General features: G+C 42.2%; 1 protein-coding gene across 1 annotated transcript in view; it reads left to right on the top strand.

The window, feature by feature from the left end:
• Window positions 1–383: 383 nt before the first annotated feature.
• LOC137336132 (alpha-1A adrenergic receptor-like) overlaps window positions 384–20,224 on the top strand; it is a 29,041-nt gene continuing 9,200 nt past the window's right edge. Inside the window, exon 1 of the mRNA XM_068001615.1 lies at window positions 384–1,296. Within this exon, the coding sequence (XP_067857716.1) occupies window positions 384–1,296 (913 nt within the window). The remainder of the gene's footprint in view (window positions 1,297–20,224) is intronic.

Consider the following 20,224-nt stretch of genomic DNA (forward strand, 5'->3'; position numbering starts at 1 on the left):
AATCGAGATTGACAGGTCGGTAGGCAGAGGTTTGTTTGCGAGGGGAAAAAGCAAACGCTTTGAAGTCTTGGTTGGAAGTGTTCAGTTGTGTAGCCCTGACGTTCACTCAACTCCTGATTCAATGTTGTATACTCTTCTCTCCACAGGTCTTCGCGATTGTTGCTGGGAGAGATAAGCTGCAGACTGAACCCGAAGATTTCTTGCCAAGGCATCAGGGATCGTCTCGCCATTTGGATCTCCAACACCAGTGAAGAGCAAATCCCATTGAGAAGTTAGACTGCTCCTCAGCTGAACTGTACAACTAGACAGTGGGAGTTACTTTGGTTGCAGGGACGTTTCAGATAAGGCGAGATCGCCCCAATCTCCAACAAAAAATAAATAAAATGGGGTTCCTTTCTGAAAATAAGACATCGGTGCTGATTCTGAATTGTTCCACTTGCAATTACCCCGGCAACGCGACCAGAGCAGTCGTTTTAGGCATCGTGCTTGGGTTTTTCATTCTATTTGCAATTCTAGGCAACATATTAGTTATACTATCCGTGGTCTGTCACAGGCACCTCCAGACAGTCACCAATTATTTCATAATCAATCTCGCCATTGCAGATCTCCTCCTGAGCTGCACCGTGCTGCCCTTCTCTGCCATCTTGGAAATCCTTGGTCACTGGGCATTTGGTAGAATCTTCTGCAATATTTGGGCAGCAATGGATGTCCTTTGTTCCACCGCTTCCATCATGAGCCTGTGCGTTATATCCATCGACCGGTACATCGGAGTCAGCTATCCCTTGAGACACGCGACCATTATGACTGAGAGGAGGGGGCTGTTGACCCTGGTGGTGGTTTGGGTGCTCGCCCTGGTTATATCAGTTGGTCCATTGTTTGGCTGGAAGGAGCCCCCACCAGAAGACGAAACCATCTGCAAAATCACCGAAGAACCTGGCTACGTCTTATTTTCCGCCTTTGGGTCATTCTACGTCCCGTTGACCATCATCCTCCTCATGTACTGCAGAGTCTACATCGTGGCCAAGAGAGAAACCAAAAGTTTGAAAGCTGGGGAGAAGAGAGAGAGGTCACATACGGACGAAGTGACATTACGGATCCACCGCAAAAACACGCAAGAAAATAGTTCTCCTCGACTTTCTGAACACAACTCCAAAAACAAAGGAAATCAACTTCGGACTCACTTCTCAGTATTACTCCTCAAGTTTTCTCGGGAGAAGAAAGCCGCCAAGACACTGGGAATAGTAGTGGGAGGCTTCATACTCTGTTGGCTCCCATTCTTTGTCGTTCTACCACTAGGTAAGGACCAATTTTGTTGAAGGGTCAAATATTTAGCTGTTGGGTGGTTGAGTAAATATTGAAGCTCGTCTATTTTTTTTTAAAGTTAGTTGACTATTGCAAACATAGGGGGAAATTGCACGTTTCTCTCACGTCACCTTGAGATGCCGATCCAATGTGTCCAAATACTGCATTCTTATCGTTATTAGATAACGCGTCTGTTTATGCACATCGTGCCGTAAATTCATGAAAAGTTTGATACCCGTGACCTTATTAGACCTTGCAAGACGAGGAGGCAGAAAGCACCCAATATTTATAATCGTTTTAAAATTGTGGCAAACTGTTTGTCTGTCAGGAGCGCCAGACACGCCAAACGGGAAGATACAGCAAGATCATTTAAACAATATCCAAGCATCGTTTAAATAAACTGTGATGAAAACTAGCATTTAAAGGCGTTGGAAAATTGAGCAATTTCGGTGAGGCACCAATTAGCAGTTGACTTATTAATATCCAATACAAAATACAAACTGAATGGTCAGCAAAAGTGAACATGGCTTCATTTTCAGACTTGCACCTCTCAATTTCAAGATTAAAAAAACTTCTGAATAAATAAGTTTCCATAACCTGACAAACTAAGAAAATATTAACAAATACAGTTATAGAACAAAAAGTACAAAGTGACTGTTCAAAACAAAGGGAGGGCAACAATGACTAAAAACAAATTAAATTGCCTGTACAGCAATGTGCACAGCATCCGAAACAAAACAGGGGAACTGGAGGTAATAACTCAAAGCGAGGAGCCAGGTGTAGGAGGGATAACAGAAACATGGTTTCATAAGGAACAGGACTGGCAGTTCAATATTGCAGGATATAATGTATTTAGAAAGGAGAGGGAAGGAAGAATAGGGGTGGGGCTGCTGTACTAATTAGAGACAACATAATGGCAATAGAAAATAGGGACATAAGTAATTAAAATAGAAACAGAATCCATATGGATTAAGGCAGCGGGATAAGAAGGGATCGATCACGTTAATAAGTATATTCTACAGACCATCTGGTAGTGGAAGGTGAAATAAGTAAACAAATCTACAAAATGAGTTTAAAAAAATAATAATCATGGGCGATTTCAACCACCCCCAATAAACTGGCAAGAGGTAAGGAAAGGAGAACAGGGAATAGATTTTCTACAGTGTGTACATGACTCCTTTCTTACCCAGTAAGTGAGAAGCCCAACAAGAGAGGAATCACTGTTGGATCAAGTGATGGGAAATGAACGAAAACAGATAAGAGAAGTAAGCATATGGGAACATCTAGGCAATAGCGATCATAACATAATAAAGTTAAAATAATGATTGAGAAAGACATAAGTAAGACAAAGACCCAAGTAATAGATTGGAAAAAAGTTAATTGTGAGGGAAAGCGAATGGAACTAGGACAGGTAAACTGTAAAAAAAATTGACAGACAAAGAAATAGAACAGCAGTGGACAATATTTAAAACAGTGATCAATAAAGTTCAGAAGTCTATTCCTCTAAAAAGCAAGAACAAACTAACCAATAATGAAACACCATGGATGAATAAAGAGATGCGGGTAAAATTGAAACTAAAGAAAAAGGCATACTCTAAGTACATAGACAATAAAGGAGAGGATGACAAAAGGGAATATGAAGAGGTTAGGAAAGAAGTCTAAAAACAATTAGGAAAGCAAAAAGGAACTATAATATTAAATTATCAAGGAATATTAAAAAAAATAGTAAAGTATTATACAGACACATGAATAAAAAAATAAAAATCAGAATAGGGATAGGGCCACTAAGGGATACACACGGTAAACTCACAGGTAACAACAGCGAAATGGCAGAAATATTAAATAGTTACTTTGCCTCTGTATTTACAATGGAGACCAATAAGATGGGCAGGACAGTAGAAGAAGAGATTGAAAAAGATATTAAAACATTTAAGATAGAAAGGGGGGAGTAAATTGATAAAGTAATCAAACTTAGGAAGGATAAGACCCCTGGTCCAGATGGATTGCATCCGCAAATGTTAAAAGAAGTTAGGGAGGAGATAGCAGAAGCAATATTACATATATATAAAAAATCACCAGAAAGGGGAATAGTGCCAGAGGACTGGCAGACAGCTAGTGTTATTCCTATATTTAAAAAGGGAGATAGAACAAGTCCAGGGAACTATAAATCAGTTAGCTTAATGTCGGTGGTAGGAAAGATAATGGAATCTTTACTCATAGATGTAATAGAAATACACCTAAAGAACAAAAATATAATAAAGAATAGTCAGCATGGATTTCAGAAGGGAAGGCCATGCTTGACCAACCTTACTGAATTCTTTGAAGAAGTTACAGAAAGTGTAGCAAGGGTAATGCTGTAGATGTAATATATTTAGATTTTCAAAAGGCCTTCGATAAGGTACCACATTGTAGATTCATGGTTAAGGTCAGAGCATGTGGAGTCAGGGGACAGGTCGCAGAATGGATAGCAAGTTGGCTACAAAACAGAAAACACAGAGTAGGGGTTAAGGGTAGCTACTGAGACTGGCAAAAGGTAGGAAGTGGTGTTCCATAGGGATCGGTGCTGGGACCACTGTTGTTCACAATTTACATTAACGATTTAGATTCGGGAATCGGAAGTACAATTTCAAAATTTGCAGATGACACCAAATTGGGGGGTGTAGTTAAATAAAAATGTGTCAAATTACAAGAGGGCACTAATAAACTAGCAGAATGGACTTGTAATTGTTAAATGAATTTCAATACAGATAAGCGTGAGGTGGTGCATTTTGGTAGGATGAATAAAGAGGCCACATACTGCTTGGATAAGAAGAGTCTCAACAGGATGGAGGAGCAAAGGGGCCTCAGGGTACAGATACACAAATTGCTAAAAGTAGCGACGCAGGTTAATAAGGCCATAAAAAAGGCAAATCAGGCACTAGGTTCATTTCTAGAGGAACAGAATTGAAAAGAAAAGAAGTTATGTTAAACTTGCAAAGAACCTTGGTTAGACCGCACTTGGAGTATTGTGAACAGTTCTGGTCTCCATATTATAGAAAGGATACAGAGGCATTGGAGAGGGTGGAAAAAAGATTCACAAGGATTATACCAGAATTGAGAGGGTATCCTTATCAGGAAAGGATGAACAGGCTGGGACTCTTTACTCCAGAAAAGAGAAGGCTGAGGAGTGACCTGATGGAGGTCTTTAAGATAACGATAGGGTTTGATAGGGTAGTCGTAGAGAAAATGTTTCCACGTGGGGAGACCAAAATTAGAGGTCATAAATATAAAATAGTTGGTAATAAATTCAATAGGAATATCAGGAGAAACTTCTTTAAGTGATAAGAATGTGGAACCTGCTATCACAAGGAGTAGTTGAAGCAAATAGCATAGATGCATTTAAGGGGAAGCTAGGTAAGCACATAAGGGGAATAGAATAGAAGGGTATCCTGATAGGGTTAGATGAAGTAGGGAGGAAGGAGCCTCGTGTGGAACATAAACATTGACACAGACCAGTTGGGCAGAATGGCCTGTTTCTGTGCTGTAGTTTTGATGTAACTCGATGTAATTCGATATTGTAAAGCCATTTGTTCCACCAAGATCGCGGCTTCCTTGTCTTTAAATAAAAACAGCAACGTTTTAGTCTACAGATTCTGAGATCCATTCTGCAGTACCAAAAAAACATCCTCCATGAGTCTAGATATAAATTAAAACTGCCAATGGTGGAACTATGAATTAAGAACAGAAAATGCTAGCAATACACAGGTCAGTCATATCTGCAGAGAAAAGACAAGTTAAGGTCTTACATCAGTCTGACAAAGGATATTTTCCAGCTCTTACTTTTCCTTATTTTGGCTTGGTCACTTAAACTGCACTGATGAGAAAGGTTGCATTTTTAGAAATTAATAAACTAATGTCAAGAGGGGAGGCCCATAGTGCAAGCACCACCAAGGGTGGGAAAAGAAGAATGGAGGCCCAGGTAAATCAGAAAGTCATGGTACAGTGATACTGTAGGAAGACATAGCGAACCAAGGGTTGCAACAGCTTGGAGATTCTGGGAAAGAATGAGTGTAGCAATGATAGAATGTAGCAGATGGTGGATGAGTTTCGATTTCAACATAGTGAGGATACAAAGTGGGTACAGTGGTGTAGTTTGAGCTTAGGAGAGATAAGTGCAGAAAAGCATTGGTGTGAGAGGGAAAGAGAGAACACTTGGAGGATGGAGGAGAGGAATTTGAAAATCAGGAAATGAAAACAGAACTGATTAAAACAGAAAGAGAGAAGAACCCCACAGATAAAGCTCTGGAGTACAGATAGGCTGACTAATGGTACAAATAAGCAGATAATGGGTTTAATGATCTGGAACACAACACATCTGCTGTAGTAAAGTGAATTTCATCTTCATTCATAAAAAGAACTTGTTCAAATGCTTTTGAAGAGAAGGGTGTGGGCACATATTCCCCTGGGTGTTAATTTTACTGGGAAAAAAACACCAGTAGAATGTGGCAATGGAGTTTTCATTCATTTCTACAATTACCGAGTCTTGGCACGATCCTAAATGCATGAAAGTTTTTTTTAAGTGTTATTATGTTTTCAATGAAGGCCAAAAGGAGAGAAAATTGTGCAACATTACAGTACATAAAAAAGAAAAAGTGAGTTTTTAATGCAAACTTGGAACTGCAGTCATGGAATGGGTACAGTGAAGATTACTAAACTGTTACCAAGCGAGAGATATTATTAAGAAAGGCTTGAAAAAATTAAGGCTTTTCATCTGGAACAGAGCAAGCTAACAGGAAGAATGAATTGCAATTTTCAAAATGATAGCAGATGTTGAAAGGGTGAAAGATAGGTTAATCAATCAGTAACAAGGATCATCACAATAAGCAAAGAGAGAATCATAGAGAGTTACGGCACAGAAGGAGGCCATTCAGCCCATCGTGTCCGTGCCGGCCAAAAAAGAGCTATCCAGCTTAAACCCACTTTCCAGCACCTGGTCTGTAGCCCTGTAGGTTACAGCACTTCAGGTGCACATCCAAGTACTTTTTAAATGAGTTGAGGGTTTCTGCCTTTACCACCCTTTCAGGCTGTGAGTTCCAGACCCCCACCAACCTCTGGGTGAAAACATTTCTCCTCAGCTCCCCTCTAATCCTTCTACCAATTACTTTAAATCTATGCCCCCTGGTCACTGACCCCTCTGCTAAGAGAATTAGGTTCTCCCTATTCATTCTATCTAGTTCTGTCATAATTTTATATATCTCAATTAAATCTCCCCTCAGCCTCCTCTGTTCCAAAGAAAACAACCCCAGCCTCTCCAATCTTTTCTCATAGCTAAAATTCTCCAGCCCTGGCAACATCCTCGCAAATCTCCTCTGTACCCTCTCTAGTGCAATCACATCTTTCCTGGTGACCAGAACTGTACGCAGTACTCAAGCTGTGGCCTAACCAGTTTTTTATACAGTTCCAGCATTAACTCCCTGCTCTTATATTCTATGCCTCGGCTGATAAAGGAAGGTATCCCGTATATGTTTTTAACCACCTTATCTACTTGTCCTGCTACTTTCAGGGATCTATGGACATGCACTCCAAGGTCCCTCTGTTCCTCTACACCTCTCAGTATCCTCCTATATATTGTGTACTCCCTTGCCTTGTTTGCCCTCTCCAAATGCATTACCTCACACTTCGCTGGATTGAATTCCATTTGCCACTTTTCTGCCCACCTGACCAGTCCATTGATATCTTCCTGCAGTCCACAGCTTTCCTCCTCACTATCAACCACACGGCCAATTATTGTATCATCTGCAAACTTCTTGATCAAGCCCCCCACATTCAAGTCCAAATCATTAATATATACCACAAAAAGTAAAGGACCCAGTACTGAGCCTTATGGAACCCCACTGGAAACAGCCTTCCAGTCTCAAAAACACACATCAACCATTACCCTTTGCTTCCTGCCACTGAGCCAATTTTGGATTCAACTAGCCACTTTCTCTTGGATCCCATGGGCTTTTACTTTTTTGACCAGTCTGCCACGTGGGACCTTATCAAAAGCCTTGCTAAAATCCATGTACACTACATCAAAATGTGTTACCTCATCGACCATCCTTGTTACCTCCTCAAAAAATTCAATCAAGTTAGTCAGACACAACCTATGACGATTTATGCTGTCCCTCAGAATTGATTCCAGTAATTTGCACACCATCGAGATTAGACTGACTGGCCTAGAATTACTCAATCTATCTCTTTCTCCCTTTTAAAACAACGGTACAACGTGAGCAGTCCTCCAATCCTCCGGCATCACGCCTGTAGCCAGGGAGGATTGGAAAATGATGGTCAGAGCCTCCGCCATTTCCTCCCTTGCTTCTCTTAACAGCCTGGGATACATTTCATCCGGGCCTGGCGATTTATCTACTTTCAAAGATGCTACTCCCTTTAATACTTCCACTATGTTTATTCCATCCAATATTTCACACTCCTCCTCCTTAAATACAATCTCTGCATCGTCCCCCTCTTTTGTGAAGACGGACGCAAAGTATTCATTAAGAACCATACCCACATCTTCCGCCTCCACACATAGGTTACCTTTTTGGTCTCTAACAGGCCCTACTCTTTCCTTAGTTACCCTCTTGTTCTTTATGTATTTATAAAACATTTTTGGGTTTGCCTTAATTTTACTTGCCAGTATTTTTTCATGCCCTCTCTTTGCTTTCCTAATTTCCTTTCTAATTTCACCCCTGCATTTTCTATTCTCCTCAAGGCTTTCTGCAGTATTGAGCTCTTGGTGTCTGTCATAAGCTTCCCTTTTTTGCCTTATCTTATCCTGTATGCCCCTTGTCATCCAGGGGGCTCTAGATTTGGCAGTCCCACCCTTTTTCTTTGTGGGATCATGTTTACTCTGAACCCCTTGAATCTCCCCCTTGAATGCCTCCCACTGCTCTGACATTGATTTACCTTCAAGTAGCTGTTTCCAATCCACTTTTGCTAAATCACTTGTCAGCTTAGTAAAATTGGCCTTTCCCCAATTTAGAACTTTTACTCCAGTTCTATCTCCTGTTCTATCTGTGTCCTTGTCCATAACTATGCTAAATCTAACTGAATTATGATCACTACTACTCATTCCACCTGCCCAGCTTCATTCCCTAAAGCTGAATCCAGAACTGCCCCCTACCTCCAGTTGGGCTTGCTACATCCTGGCTAAAAAAGTTCACCTGAATGCAATTTAAGAATTCTGCATCCTCGATACCTTTTGCACAGATTGTATCCCAGTTAATATTAGGGTGGTTGAAATCCCCTACTATTACTGCCCTATTGTTTTTGCACTTCTCAGAAATTTGCCTACATATTTGCTCTTCTATCTCCCTCTGACTGATCATAGAAAGGTTACAGCAGGGAGGGAGGCCATTCGGCCCATCGAGTCCATGCCGGCTCTGTGCAAGAGCAATCCAGCTAGTCCAACTCCCCAACCCTATCCCTGCAGCCCTGCAAAATTTTTCCTTTCAAGTACTTATCCAGTTCCCTTTTGAAGGCCATGATTGTATCTGTCTCCACCACTCCCTCGGGCAGTGCATTCCAGATCCAAGCCACTTGCTATGTAAAAAAGTTTTTCCTCCTGTCACCTTTGGTTCTTTTGCCAATCACCTTAAATCTATTTCCTCTGGTTCTTGACACTTCCAATGGGAACAGTTTCTTTCTATCTATTCTGTCTAGACCCCTCCTGATTTTGAATACCTCTATCAAATCTCCTCGCAACCGTCTCTGTTCCAAGGAGAACAACCCCAGTTTCTTCAGTCTATCCATGTAACTAAAGTCCATCATCCCTGGAATCATTCTAATAAATCTCTTCTGCACCCTCTCTATGGCCTTCACATGTTGTACCGTTGTTTTAAAAGGGAGACAGAGATAGAAGTGCGGTGTCCAGAACTGGACACAATATTCCAGTTGTGGCCGAACCAATCTTTTCTAAAGGTTCATCATGACTTCCTTGCTTTTGTACTCTATGCCTTTATTTATAAAGCCCAGGATCCCGTTTGCTTTTTTAACCACTTTCTCAACCTGCCCTGCCACCTTCAATGATTTGTGCACAAATACCCCCAGATCTCTCTGTTCCTGTACTCCTTTTAGAATTTATATTGTCTCTCCTTCTTCTTCCTACCAAAATATATCACTTCACATTTTTCTGTGTCAAATTTCATCTGTCACGTGTCCGCCCATGCCACCAGCCTGTCTATATCCTCTTGTCTATCATGATCCTCCTCACTGTTTACTACCCTTCCAAGTTTTGTGTCATCTACAAATTTTGAAATTGTGCCCTGTACACCCAAGTTCAAGTCATTAATATATATCAAGAAAAGTAATGGTCCCAGCACTGATCCCTGGGAAACACCACTGTACACCTCCCTCCAGTCCGAAAAACAACCGTTCACCACTACTCTCTGTTTCCTGTCCCTTAGCCAATTCTGTATCCATGTTGCTACTGCCCTCTTTGTTCCATGGGCCGCAATCTTGATGATAAGCCTACCATGCGGCACTTTATCAAACACCTTTTGAAAGTCCATATATACATCAACTGAATTGCCCTCATCTACCCTCTCTGTTACCTCACCAAAAAGCTCTATCAGGTTTGTTAAACATGATTTGTCTTTAACAAATCCGTGCTGGCTTTCCCTTATCAATAAACCTTCGTCCAAGTGACTGTTAATTCTATCCCGGATTATCGTTTCTAAAAGTTTCCTCACCACTGAGGTTAAACTGACTGGCCTGTAGTTGCTGGGTTTATCCTTACACACTTTTTTGAACAAAGGTGTAACATTTGCAATTCTCCAGTCCTCTGGCACCCCCATATCTACGGATGTTTGGTAGATTATGGCCAGTACCTCTGCGATTTCCACCCTTCCCTCAGCAACCTAGGATGCATCCCATCCGGACCGGATGACTTATCTACTTTAAGTACAACTAGCCTTTCTAGAACCTCTTCTTTATCAATTTCTAGCCTATCCAGTTTATCAACTATATCTTCATTTACTGAGACTCTGGCAGCATCTTCTTCCTTGGTAAAGACAGATGCAAAGTACTCATTTAGTGCCTAAGCCATCTCCTCTGCCTCCATGAGTAGATCTCCTTTATGGTCCCTAATCGGCCCCACCCCTCCTCTTACGTCCCATTTACTGCTTAAATGCCTGTAGAAGACGTTTGGATTCCCTTTTATGTTGGCTGCCAGTCTATTCTCATACTCTCCCTTTGCCCCTCTTATTTCCTTTTTCACTTCCCCTCTGAACTTTCTGTATTCTGCCTGGTTCTCACTTGTGTTATCAACCCGACATCTGTTTCCGATTCATCTTACTCATTGGGGTTGACTTTAGGATGGCCAAGCGGGTGCGTTCGTGGCGGGGGGCTCCGAAAATTCGGGATTCCCGGGGCAGATCCGGAGCCCGGCTCCAACCCGCCCACTTCCGGGTTCCCCAATGATGCGCTTAGATGCGCACGCAGCCCCCTCATGCGGGATTCCCACCGACAATTAAAGCTGGCGGGATCCCACTTAAGGCAATTATTTTGATACTTCAAGTCATTTGCAGACCTGATTGGGAGGATATTTTAGAAGGGGTGGGATTTTCAGGTCAACTGAGCGTGTTTCCCATACTGGGAAACAGACGTGTTGCAGCCACCAGCCTGTGGGAGCTGCAAAGGTCCATTTGACAGGTGGGGGTGGGAGACCCTCACTCATTGCAGGAGGCCACTCTGTCACTTTGGACAAAGTTTGGCCTCCACCACCCTCCTCCTAACAATAAAATTCACCAACTTGGAACCTCAACCCCGGTGTGCAGACACATGTACCTACCTTGCGGACCCCCTCAAACGTACATCTTCCAGATGGGGGCCGCCATAGCAACGTATCTGGCAATGTGCTGCTGGCCCTCGATGACACTCCTTTTCATGAGTGCTGAGTGTTAGGTTTCTGTCACCAGCCGCTTGTGCGCTCCCAGTCTCGGCGTCCGCCACGGACAGGCACTCCAGCGTTTGGCTTAGTTCCAACGCCTGCTGCTCCGCGTCCATTAAGACCACCTGGTGTGGGGGGCCCCCTCCAGTCCTTTCCCTCTCCCAGGCATTCTGGCATCTCTTCTCCTAACAAGGCAAAACACAGAGAGGCGTGATTGAGTGATGGTTGCATAATGACCCGCTGCATGCATTGGTGTGGGTGGGGGTGAGCGTGAGGGAGATGCATGGGAGGGTGCGTATGAGACATAGCCATGAGATTGTATGAGGATTGGGTTGCGTGGTAGTGTTCGAATGGGAACTGGGGCGGTGAGTAAGTGCAGGCAAGGTGAGGATGATAGTTGAGTGGATGTGAGGAGTGATGCGAGAGCGTGTGGTGGCAGTGCAGAAGGAGTTGTGTGGTGGTGGAGGTGATGTAGAAGACGGAGTGTGGGAGAATGTGTAAGTATACTCACTTTGACTGACCTGGTTAGGTCATTTAAGCGCTTCCTGCACTGGACCCAGGTTCAGCACACATTGCTGCTGCTGGGACCTCCTCTGCCACCTCGAGCCAGGCCTTCTTGGTGGCAGAGGGAGGCCACTTCCTCCCATCCGATGGGAAAAAAATTTCCCTCCTCCTCCTCACCCCATTGAGCAGCACCTGGAGTGAGGAGTCAGAGAACCTTGGAGCTGCCTTGCCTCTGGCCTGCTCCATGCTCCAAAATTGGTTCTTTGCTGCAGGCCGAGCATTAGAGGACTGCCCCTTTAAATAGGGCTTCTCCTGCTGACCCGGAAACACGCATAAGTACCTTCAATTGGGCTGCGATCGTGGCGGAGCACCCCGATTTCACTGGGCACGTTACCCACGCGCCCAGTCGACCCCCCCGCTGCCAACCTGCCTCCCTCCTAATATCGGGCCCATTATCTCTTTTGTCATCCGGGGAGCTCTGGCTTTAGTTGCCCTACCTTTCTGCCTCATGGGAATGTGCCAAGACTGTACCCGAACCATCTCCTCTTTAAAGGCTACCCACTGTTCAATTACAGTTTTGCCTACCAATCTTTGATTCCAATTTACACAGGCCAGATCTGTTCTCATCCCATTGAAATTGGCCATTCTCCAATTGAATAATTTTACTTTTGAGCGGTCCGTGTCCTTTTCACTCTCAGCAGTGTGACTGCCCCTTTTTTGTTCTTTAGCTCAACCCGTATGGCCTCATTTGATGATCCTTCCAACATATCATCCCCCCTCACAGCTGTAATTGTTTCTTTAATCAATATTGCCACCCCCTCCCTCCTTTTTTATCCCCCTCTCTATCTCATCTGTAAACCCTGTAACCAGGAGCGTTGAGCTGCCATTCCTGCCCCTGTTTAAGCCATGTTTCTATAATAGTTAAGATATCGTATTTCCATGTGTCTATCTGTGTCCTTAGCTCATCTGCCTTATTCACTCCTTGCATTGAGGTATATACCATTAAGCACGGCCAAACTCCTTTGATGTCTAGTTTCTAACCTTTGTTTCCTCTGCCTTCCAAACTCACTTACTAATTTTCTGCCTTCCATTTCCAGCTCTGCTTCTCTCCCTTCTGAATCTACACTCAGGTTCCCATCCCCCTGCTAAGCAAGTTTAAACCCTCCTCAACATCATTAGCAAACCTTCCCGCGAGGACATTGGTCCTGGCCCTGTTGAGGTGCAACCCTGTTCGGCTTGTACAGGTCCCACCTCCCCCAGAACCGGTCGCAATGCCCCAGGAATCTAAAGCCCTCAATCCTGCACCATCTCTCCAGCCTCGCATTCATCTTCTCTATCCTCCTATTTCTATACTTGCTAGCGCGTGTAATCCGGAGATTACCACTTTTGAGGTCTGCTTGTTAATCTCTTTCCTAACTCCTTAAAATCTACCTGCAGGACCTCATCCCTCTTTCTTCCTATGTTGTTTATACCAATATGGACCACGACCTCTGGCTGTTCACCCTCCCTCTCCAGATGTTCAACAGCCGCTCAGTGACATCCTTGACCCTCGAAGTTGGAATTCTTTTCATAGAATCATAGAAGTTACAACATGGAAACAGGCCCTTCGGCCCAACGTGTCCATGTCGCCCAGTTTATACCACTAAGCTAGTCCCAATTGCCTGCACTTGGCCCATATCCCTCTATACCCATCTTACCCATGTAACTGTCCAAATGCTTTTTAAAAGACAAAATTGTACCCGCCTCTACTACTGCCTCTGGCAGCTCGTTCCAGACACTCACCACCCTTTGAGTGAAAAAATTGCCCCTCTGGACCCTTTTGTATCTCTCCTCTCTCACCTTAAATCTATGCCCCCTCGTTATAGACTCCCCTACCTTTGGGAAAAGATTTTGACTATCGTCCTTATCTATGCCCCTCATTATTTTATAGACTTCTATAAGATCACCCCTTAACCTCCTACTCTCCAGGGAAAAAAGTCCCAGTCTGTCTAACCTCTCCCTATAAGTCAAACCATCAAGTCCCGGTAGCATCCTAGTAAATCTTTTCTGCACTCTTTCCAGTTTAATAATATCCTTTCTATAATAGGGTGACCATTCCGTTATTGGAACTTGTAATGCTGCAGCAGGTGACGACTGAAGCAGGGACTGCCTCATTTAAAAGGGAACTCGATAAGTTCTTGAAAAGAAAAAATATGAAAGGATGTGAGTTTGGAGTAGATAGCTCCAATTGAAGAGATATCACAGGCACAATGGGTCAGATGTAACATTTCGGATTCTGTGGAATTAGTGCTGTTCATAAAGATCAACATTTCTAAATATTATCAAAATGTTTACATAGATGTTCAAATATAAGACAGCAGAATTTTATATGATTATCTACAAGTGTAAAGCTGATTATTTTCAGATCCTGGCCCGATCACAACTCCTGTTTAAACTCTGTAAAATAGTTTCCTTAACTACCAAACCCAAGTAAAATATTTACGAAGAGCAAGACTTACTGAATTACACGTCATTGTGGTTTTAGGTTTATCTGTGACCTGATCAGAGAGACAGAAAAGTATAAATAATTTGAAAAATGATTTTTGCCTTTTTCTTTTCTGCTTTCCTTTCTCAATGCACACATATGATTCCTCACAAAAATCTAGATTTCCCTTTTTATTTTGACATCAATATTTCTTATCTAATCCATCTTTTTTTTTAAGCTATATGCAACATAACATACACATATTGTTGACAGCTGTTAACTGTTTTTAAATTCATTCTCGGCACGTGGGCATCACTGGCAAGGGTGGCATTTATTGCCCATCCCTAGTTGCTCTGAAAAGGTGGTGGTGGGCCTTCTCCTTGAACCAAGTGGCTTGCTACGCCACTTCAGAGGGCAGTTAAGAGTCAACCATGTGGGACTGGAGTGACAGATAGGCCAGACCGCGTAAGGGTAACCTGGTCATCTTCCCTTAAAGACATGAGTGAACCAGTTGGGTTTTTACCACAATCCAACAGCTTCAAGGCCCTATTTACTGATACCCGTTTTTTATTTCTAGATTTTTTTTAAACTGAATTCAAATTCTCAAACTGCCGTGGTGATATTTGAATAAATATTAGTGCAACAAGTGGCTCAGAGTTGCTGGCTTCTTACATGACCCATCTGACCAGTCTCAACCTCTGCTCCAAATTGCTAAATACATTTTTGGTTTGATTCCAACAAGTGGTCGGCCTCAAGGAGCAAAAAAAAAATGTATGCAAATGAGCACAGCAGCTTTAGGTACAGAGGGATCCAGACCATTTAAATGGAGAAATTCTTAAAATCACATTTTCTTTCTCGGAAAGGAGTCTGCCATTTGTAATTGAGTTGTACATTTTAGGAAAACTAAGCCTTGGGGATAAATGGGTATTTTTTTTCCAATTTATGGAGCTATTATGCACCTATATTGCACACTGTAGAGCTAGATTTCAGAAGATTCATCAGTTATGCCAGTAAGTGCCTTTTTTGTTACTTGAAAGATGTGAGAAGAGCATCATTACAGGTGCATTATGATTAGCCAGTTTTCTAGGAGCCAATTCAGGTTTCAAAATAACACCCACCCACTGTTTTGATTAGCAATTGTTAAATTCTGCAACACAAAAAGGTTATTCACACCTCCTCCACATAAAAGAGAAAATTATTCCCCTTCGTGAAAGTGGTGTAATTATTCAACTATACGTGCTCATTTACTTCAGTGCTTTTCTGTACATTTCAGACAACAGTCTCCTTCCTTCAACTCTTTCCTTCCCAAGACCTCAATACATGCTTCTAAAAATCAAACTTGGTGCCAACTAATCTTTCCTCCCTGTCTTACCGAGCCTTCTTTCCTACTCTTTTCAATCTTGGCGGTGCCCTACATTTGGGCCTTTGTCCTTCTCAATATTTTTTTAAAAAAGAAACAACCTTTTAACGTGGCAAAAATATTAGGTGATGGAAAATAAAAGAACGCACAAGCGCCAGTTCCTGTGATTGCTGGATCTGTTCAGTCGGGTGACCGCACAGGGAAATGCTCTGCTGCAAGGCAGAGTTACTCAGGCACCTCAGAATTGAACCCTTGATTTCGTCGGAGGCACCACTTCCCAGTAGGTTTGAGAAGTGCAAGGCACATTATAGGTGAGATATGAAGCTCGTACAGAAGGAACTGACAGTTCTTCCTCTACTCCACCACCCCACATCCACCACCCCCCCCTCCCAATCACAGCTTCCAGGAGTTGATTAAATAATTCCAGGAGTTTTGCATCCTTTGCCCGAACTGAAAGTCCATTTCACAAGTTGGCTGCTCTTGTGAGAAATTTCCTGACACTAATCCTAAATTATTTTCACTAGTTTCAACCTGTGCCCTTTGTCTAAGGTTTAATTTGCAGTTTGTGTTTACCTTCTCTTTACTATCTTAAATACCCGAGTCATGTTTTGGTTTTTTTGCATATTTTCCCACAAAGGATTTGGGTTTAAAAAGTTATTTTTTTAATGTTGGGTTGTTAAAAGCAGAGCGTATTCAACCAAGTTGAAGAAAAAAAAGTCTGTGATGATAGGTAGTTAAAATGCTAATGAACCAGTCTTGATGTTTCCCCATGGACTAGAATTATCAGCAATTTGTCTCAGCAATCAAAAAAGCACCTCACCTATTGCACTGGAAAGTTTTTGATCCCTCTTCTAGTTGCGAACAGAGACTGGGTCACAAGGGACAGAGAGGCTTTTTGAAACAGGAAGGCTACAAGGGCAGTCAGGTAAGTTAAGGAAAATGCTGTGAGGGCTTTCATAGAGGCAAAAAGATAAGAAATGCTGGAGGAGAGCTCGAAGCCATCTTGTTTAAGTTAAGTAAAACAACCCACTGGTGTCAGGGAGCATGGCGTGCTCTTTATTTTGTATTGCATTGAATTGAATCCAATCATAATTGCCGTTCCGTATGTTCACCCTATTGTGAAATAAAGCAGCTGTTTGATTTACATCAGGCCTCATCTCACCAAATGTTCATTAGGACTGCCTTTGGAGAGATTTGAGAAATACACATTCCACTGACAAGAATAACCGCTTGAAGTCACAAGGCGATAATAGTGTCCCATTCTGGGTTTTCACAATCTCACAAGTAGATATAGGGCGGTGTAAGCCAACTCCTATAAAAATACGATGCACAGACTGCTCACACAAGTGACTGATGTCACTGGAACTGAGAAGGTATCAACGACAGACCAGAATTTACAACAATTTCTAAGGTCATTTTTTAATCATTTCCTTCAAAGCTGAATATCTCAGGATTCTCATTCCCTTCATCATAACGCAGTCTTCCAACAGTAGGGATCAGACTGGAGACGTCAAATAATTTGCCTCACCACCAAACCCAACTAAGATGTAGTGTGACCAGGACACCACAAGCATTCCCTTGATGTAATTATAATATAAACCAACATGAAATAGATTGTATCTTCACAAAGAATTACATTTATGGCTCGGCTGTAGTGCAGTATCAGATGGATGTGAAGGGGCAGCTGCAGTTGCAATGCTAATGAATTGGGGAAGGTGTAGTTTAACACATGGAGTTCTCGCCGTTCTTCTGCTCAACATCCTGTTATAGTTCCTGTTGGGCCAGTGAACGAAGAATGAGACTAATGTCCTTCTTCATCTTGAATTTATCTTGTAATGCACAATGCTGGCAAAGTGAAGCATGATTTTCATCGTAGCCTTATTGCCAACTACAAACTCCTTATTTTTGTGAAATCAGCATTGTGCTGCACACTTGGTGTGCAAAGGCTGCATCTCACCAAATATTAAGAATCACAGGAGCAAACTGTCAAAACAACATTGAAGTAGGAAAACACCAACACAAATGAACCATCTGCGAGGCTACATTTTTAATGGAGGGAAAAACTTACCTCTGAATTAAGATCAGGAACAGTCGTGGTTGCAATGTCCTGCAATCATTTAAGAGCTGAATGACTGATAAAAGCATATTAGTTTATAAGCTTGATCTGACACATCTGGATACAAATGTGGACAGCTCGCAAGATTTAAAGAAAGATAAATAAGATGTAACAGGTTTGTGTAATTAGTTTACGGAGCATCTCCGCTTGTTTTGGACTCGCTAATTCCAGGACCACTCATGATGAGTGCTGCAAACATATCAAGAGTTAAAAAGCTGCACTGGTACTTCTAAAAATGTTTCAGAAAAAATTCCTAGTACTATTTACAGGTTGTAGGAAAATCAGAACATTGCAATCAAAAATAGCTCACTATCTGGAGTTCACGAAGGACAGAGTGAAGGGTATAATTGCATATGAATCATGTGGTTTTTACTCTTCCATACGCTATTTTTCAGGCGGCCAATAACACATTTGCATATGTCCTGTCTACACTATTTTAAGACACCTTAGTGAGTGCATTAAAATAGCAAAGACAGGAATTTGTACAAATACATCAACAGGTCCACAAGTAGAGAGACAATCGAACCTAAAACTAACTACTATTGATGATTTGGATACTGAAACATCAACTTGCATTTATATAGCGCCTTTAAGATAGGAAAATGTCCCAAGGCACTTCACAGGAGAGTAATCAGACAAAATTTGGCACCAAGCCAAAGGAGGAGATGTCAGTACAGATGACTAAAAGCTTGGTCTGAGCGGTAAGTTTTAATGAGGGTCTTAAAGGAAGAGAGAGAGGTGGAGCAACTGAGAGGTTATGGGAGGGAATTCCAGATCTTAGGACCCATACAGCTAAAGGCACGGCCACCAATGGTGGGGTGAAGGGCGTGTGGGATGCACGAGTCCAGAGTTGGAGGAACACAGAGATCTTGGAGGGTTGTAGGGCTGGTGGAGCTTTCATAGATAGGGAGGGGTGAGGCCATAGAGGGATTTGAATACGAGGAAGAGAACTTTAAAATTGAGGCGTTCAGGGTCCAGGAGTCAACGTTGGTCAGCGAGCACAGGGGTGATGGTTGAGCAGGACTTAGTGTGAGTTAGGATATGGACAGCAGAATTTTGGATGACAATTTTGATAAATGTGTGCTTTCTAAGGATGCCACACTGCTGAGCAACTTGCCGGCCAGTTTGAAGTCACAGCCCCTCCTGTTTCCTATAGAGCCACTCGAGAATGCAAGAGAGTAATTCCCTCAGGATCCTTAACTTCAAGTTGAAGATATTTCTGGTTTGTCCATGCTATTTCCCGACATAAAAAGAGGCAGTTTACTGAACAATGAGTACTCCCCACAGACTTTGCTTTCCCTTCAATTAAGGTGAAAGGAGTTCGATTTGTGCTTTTTATCAAATTAATTTAGCACTTACTTCTTTCTCAGTTCAATTGCAGATGCAATTAGAACTGGATACTGCGTAAAAACCATTGTGCTTTTAATTAGAAGAGAGAGCATTTGCTTTCATTGACGTCTTCGGCAAGCTTCACGTTGCACTGTAATTTTGTGCTTCTTACATCCATCATAGAACAAAGGAGATTCAGACTGACCGTAACTAACCGACATTTGGATACAGCAAAAAAAAAATCGAAAGGATACAAATTGTGGGTTGAATAAATAATTTTTATTTTGCCTATTTGAAAGCATTCACGCAAAAGGTACTTTATTTAGGATACCTCAGTTAAAGCAAAACCGATATACTTTATTGATCTAAGTTTGTCAATAACTTCTTTACTCAGAGTGATGAGAATGTGGAACTCACTACCACATGGAATGGTTGAGGCAAATAGTATACATGCATTGAAGGAGAATGCTCGATAAGCACACGATGGAGAAAGGAATAAAAGGATATGTTGATAGGTTGAGATGAACTAAGGTGCGAGGAGGCTAGTGTGGAGCAGAAACACTGGCATAGACCTGCTGAGCCAAATGGCCTGTTTTTGTGCTGTAAATTCTATGTAATATTCCAGATTTTTTTTAATTTGAAGAATTACACGTTTCATTTATTACACTATCGTTTTAAATAGGCATCTACAAAGCCGTTCTCTAACCGTAGATTAGAATTAACATCACTGATTTCCTGGATAAATGGGACGGAATTGTAGAATGGGATTCCCCAAAGCCCAAATAGGAATTCCATACAATATCAAGAGATTTGAATTATTCCGTCACTTAAAACCAGTGGCTCTGGTCATGACCTACAAAAGGAAAGGAATGATTTGAGATTTCTGGCTTGAAATCTGCCATTGTTCTTCATTACTCAGTGTCAAACAGTGCATCTGACTGCACTCATTAGGAGCCACTGGTGCCAAAGAGCGCGGAGCAAAGCCATCATCAACTTTGCAAAGTCCCTGCTACTTTCAGCAGCACTCATTTTACTCAGTGACAAAATACACCGTCTATGTTCTAGTTTCAAGAACATCTTCACACACCTAACAATCAGAGGCAAGTGCCTTCAGTGCTCAGCAACTAATGCAGTCACCATCACCAGCCATGTGGTGTCGCCCGGAGATCTGAGGAGCAGTTGAATATTCAGTTCTTTCCAGTTTGTCAGGGTCTGGTGTGAGAAAGTTCAGAAACTTTA

The sequence above is a fragment of the Heptranchias perlo genome, chromosome 20 (assembly GCF_035084215.1).
Source record: "Heptranchias perlo isolate sHepPer1 chromosome 20, sHepPer1.hap1, whole genome shotgun sequence".
Taxonomy (NCBI): Eukaryota; Metazoa; Chordata; class Chondrichthyes; order Hexanchiformes; family Hexanchidae; genus Heptranchias; species Heptranchias perlo.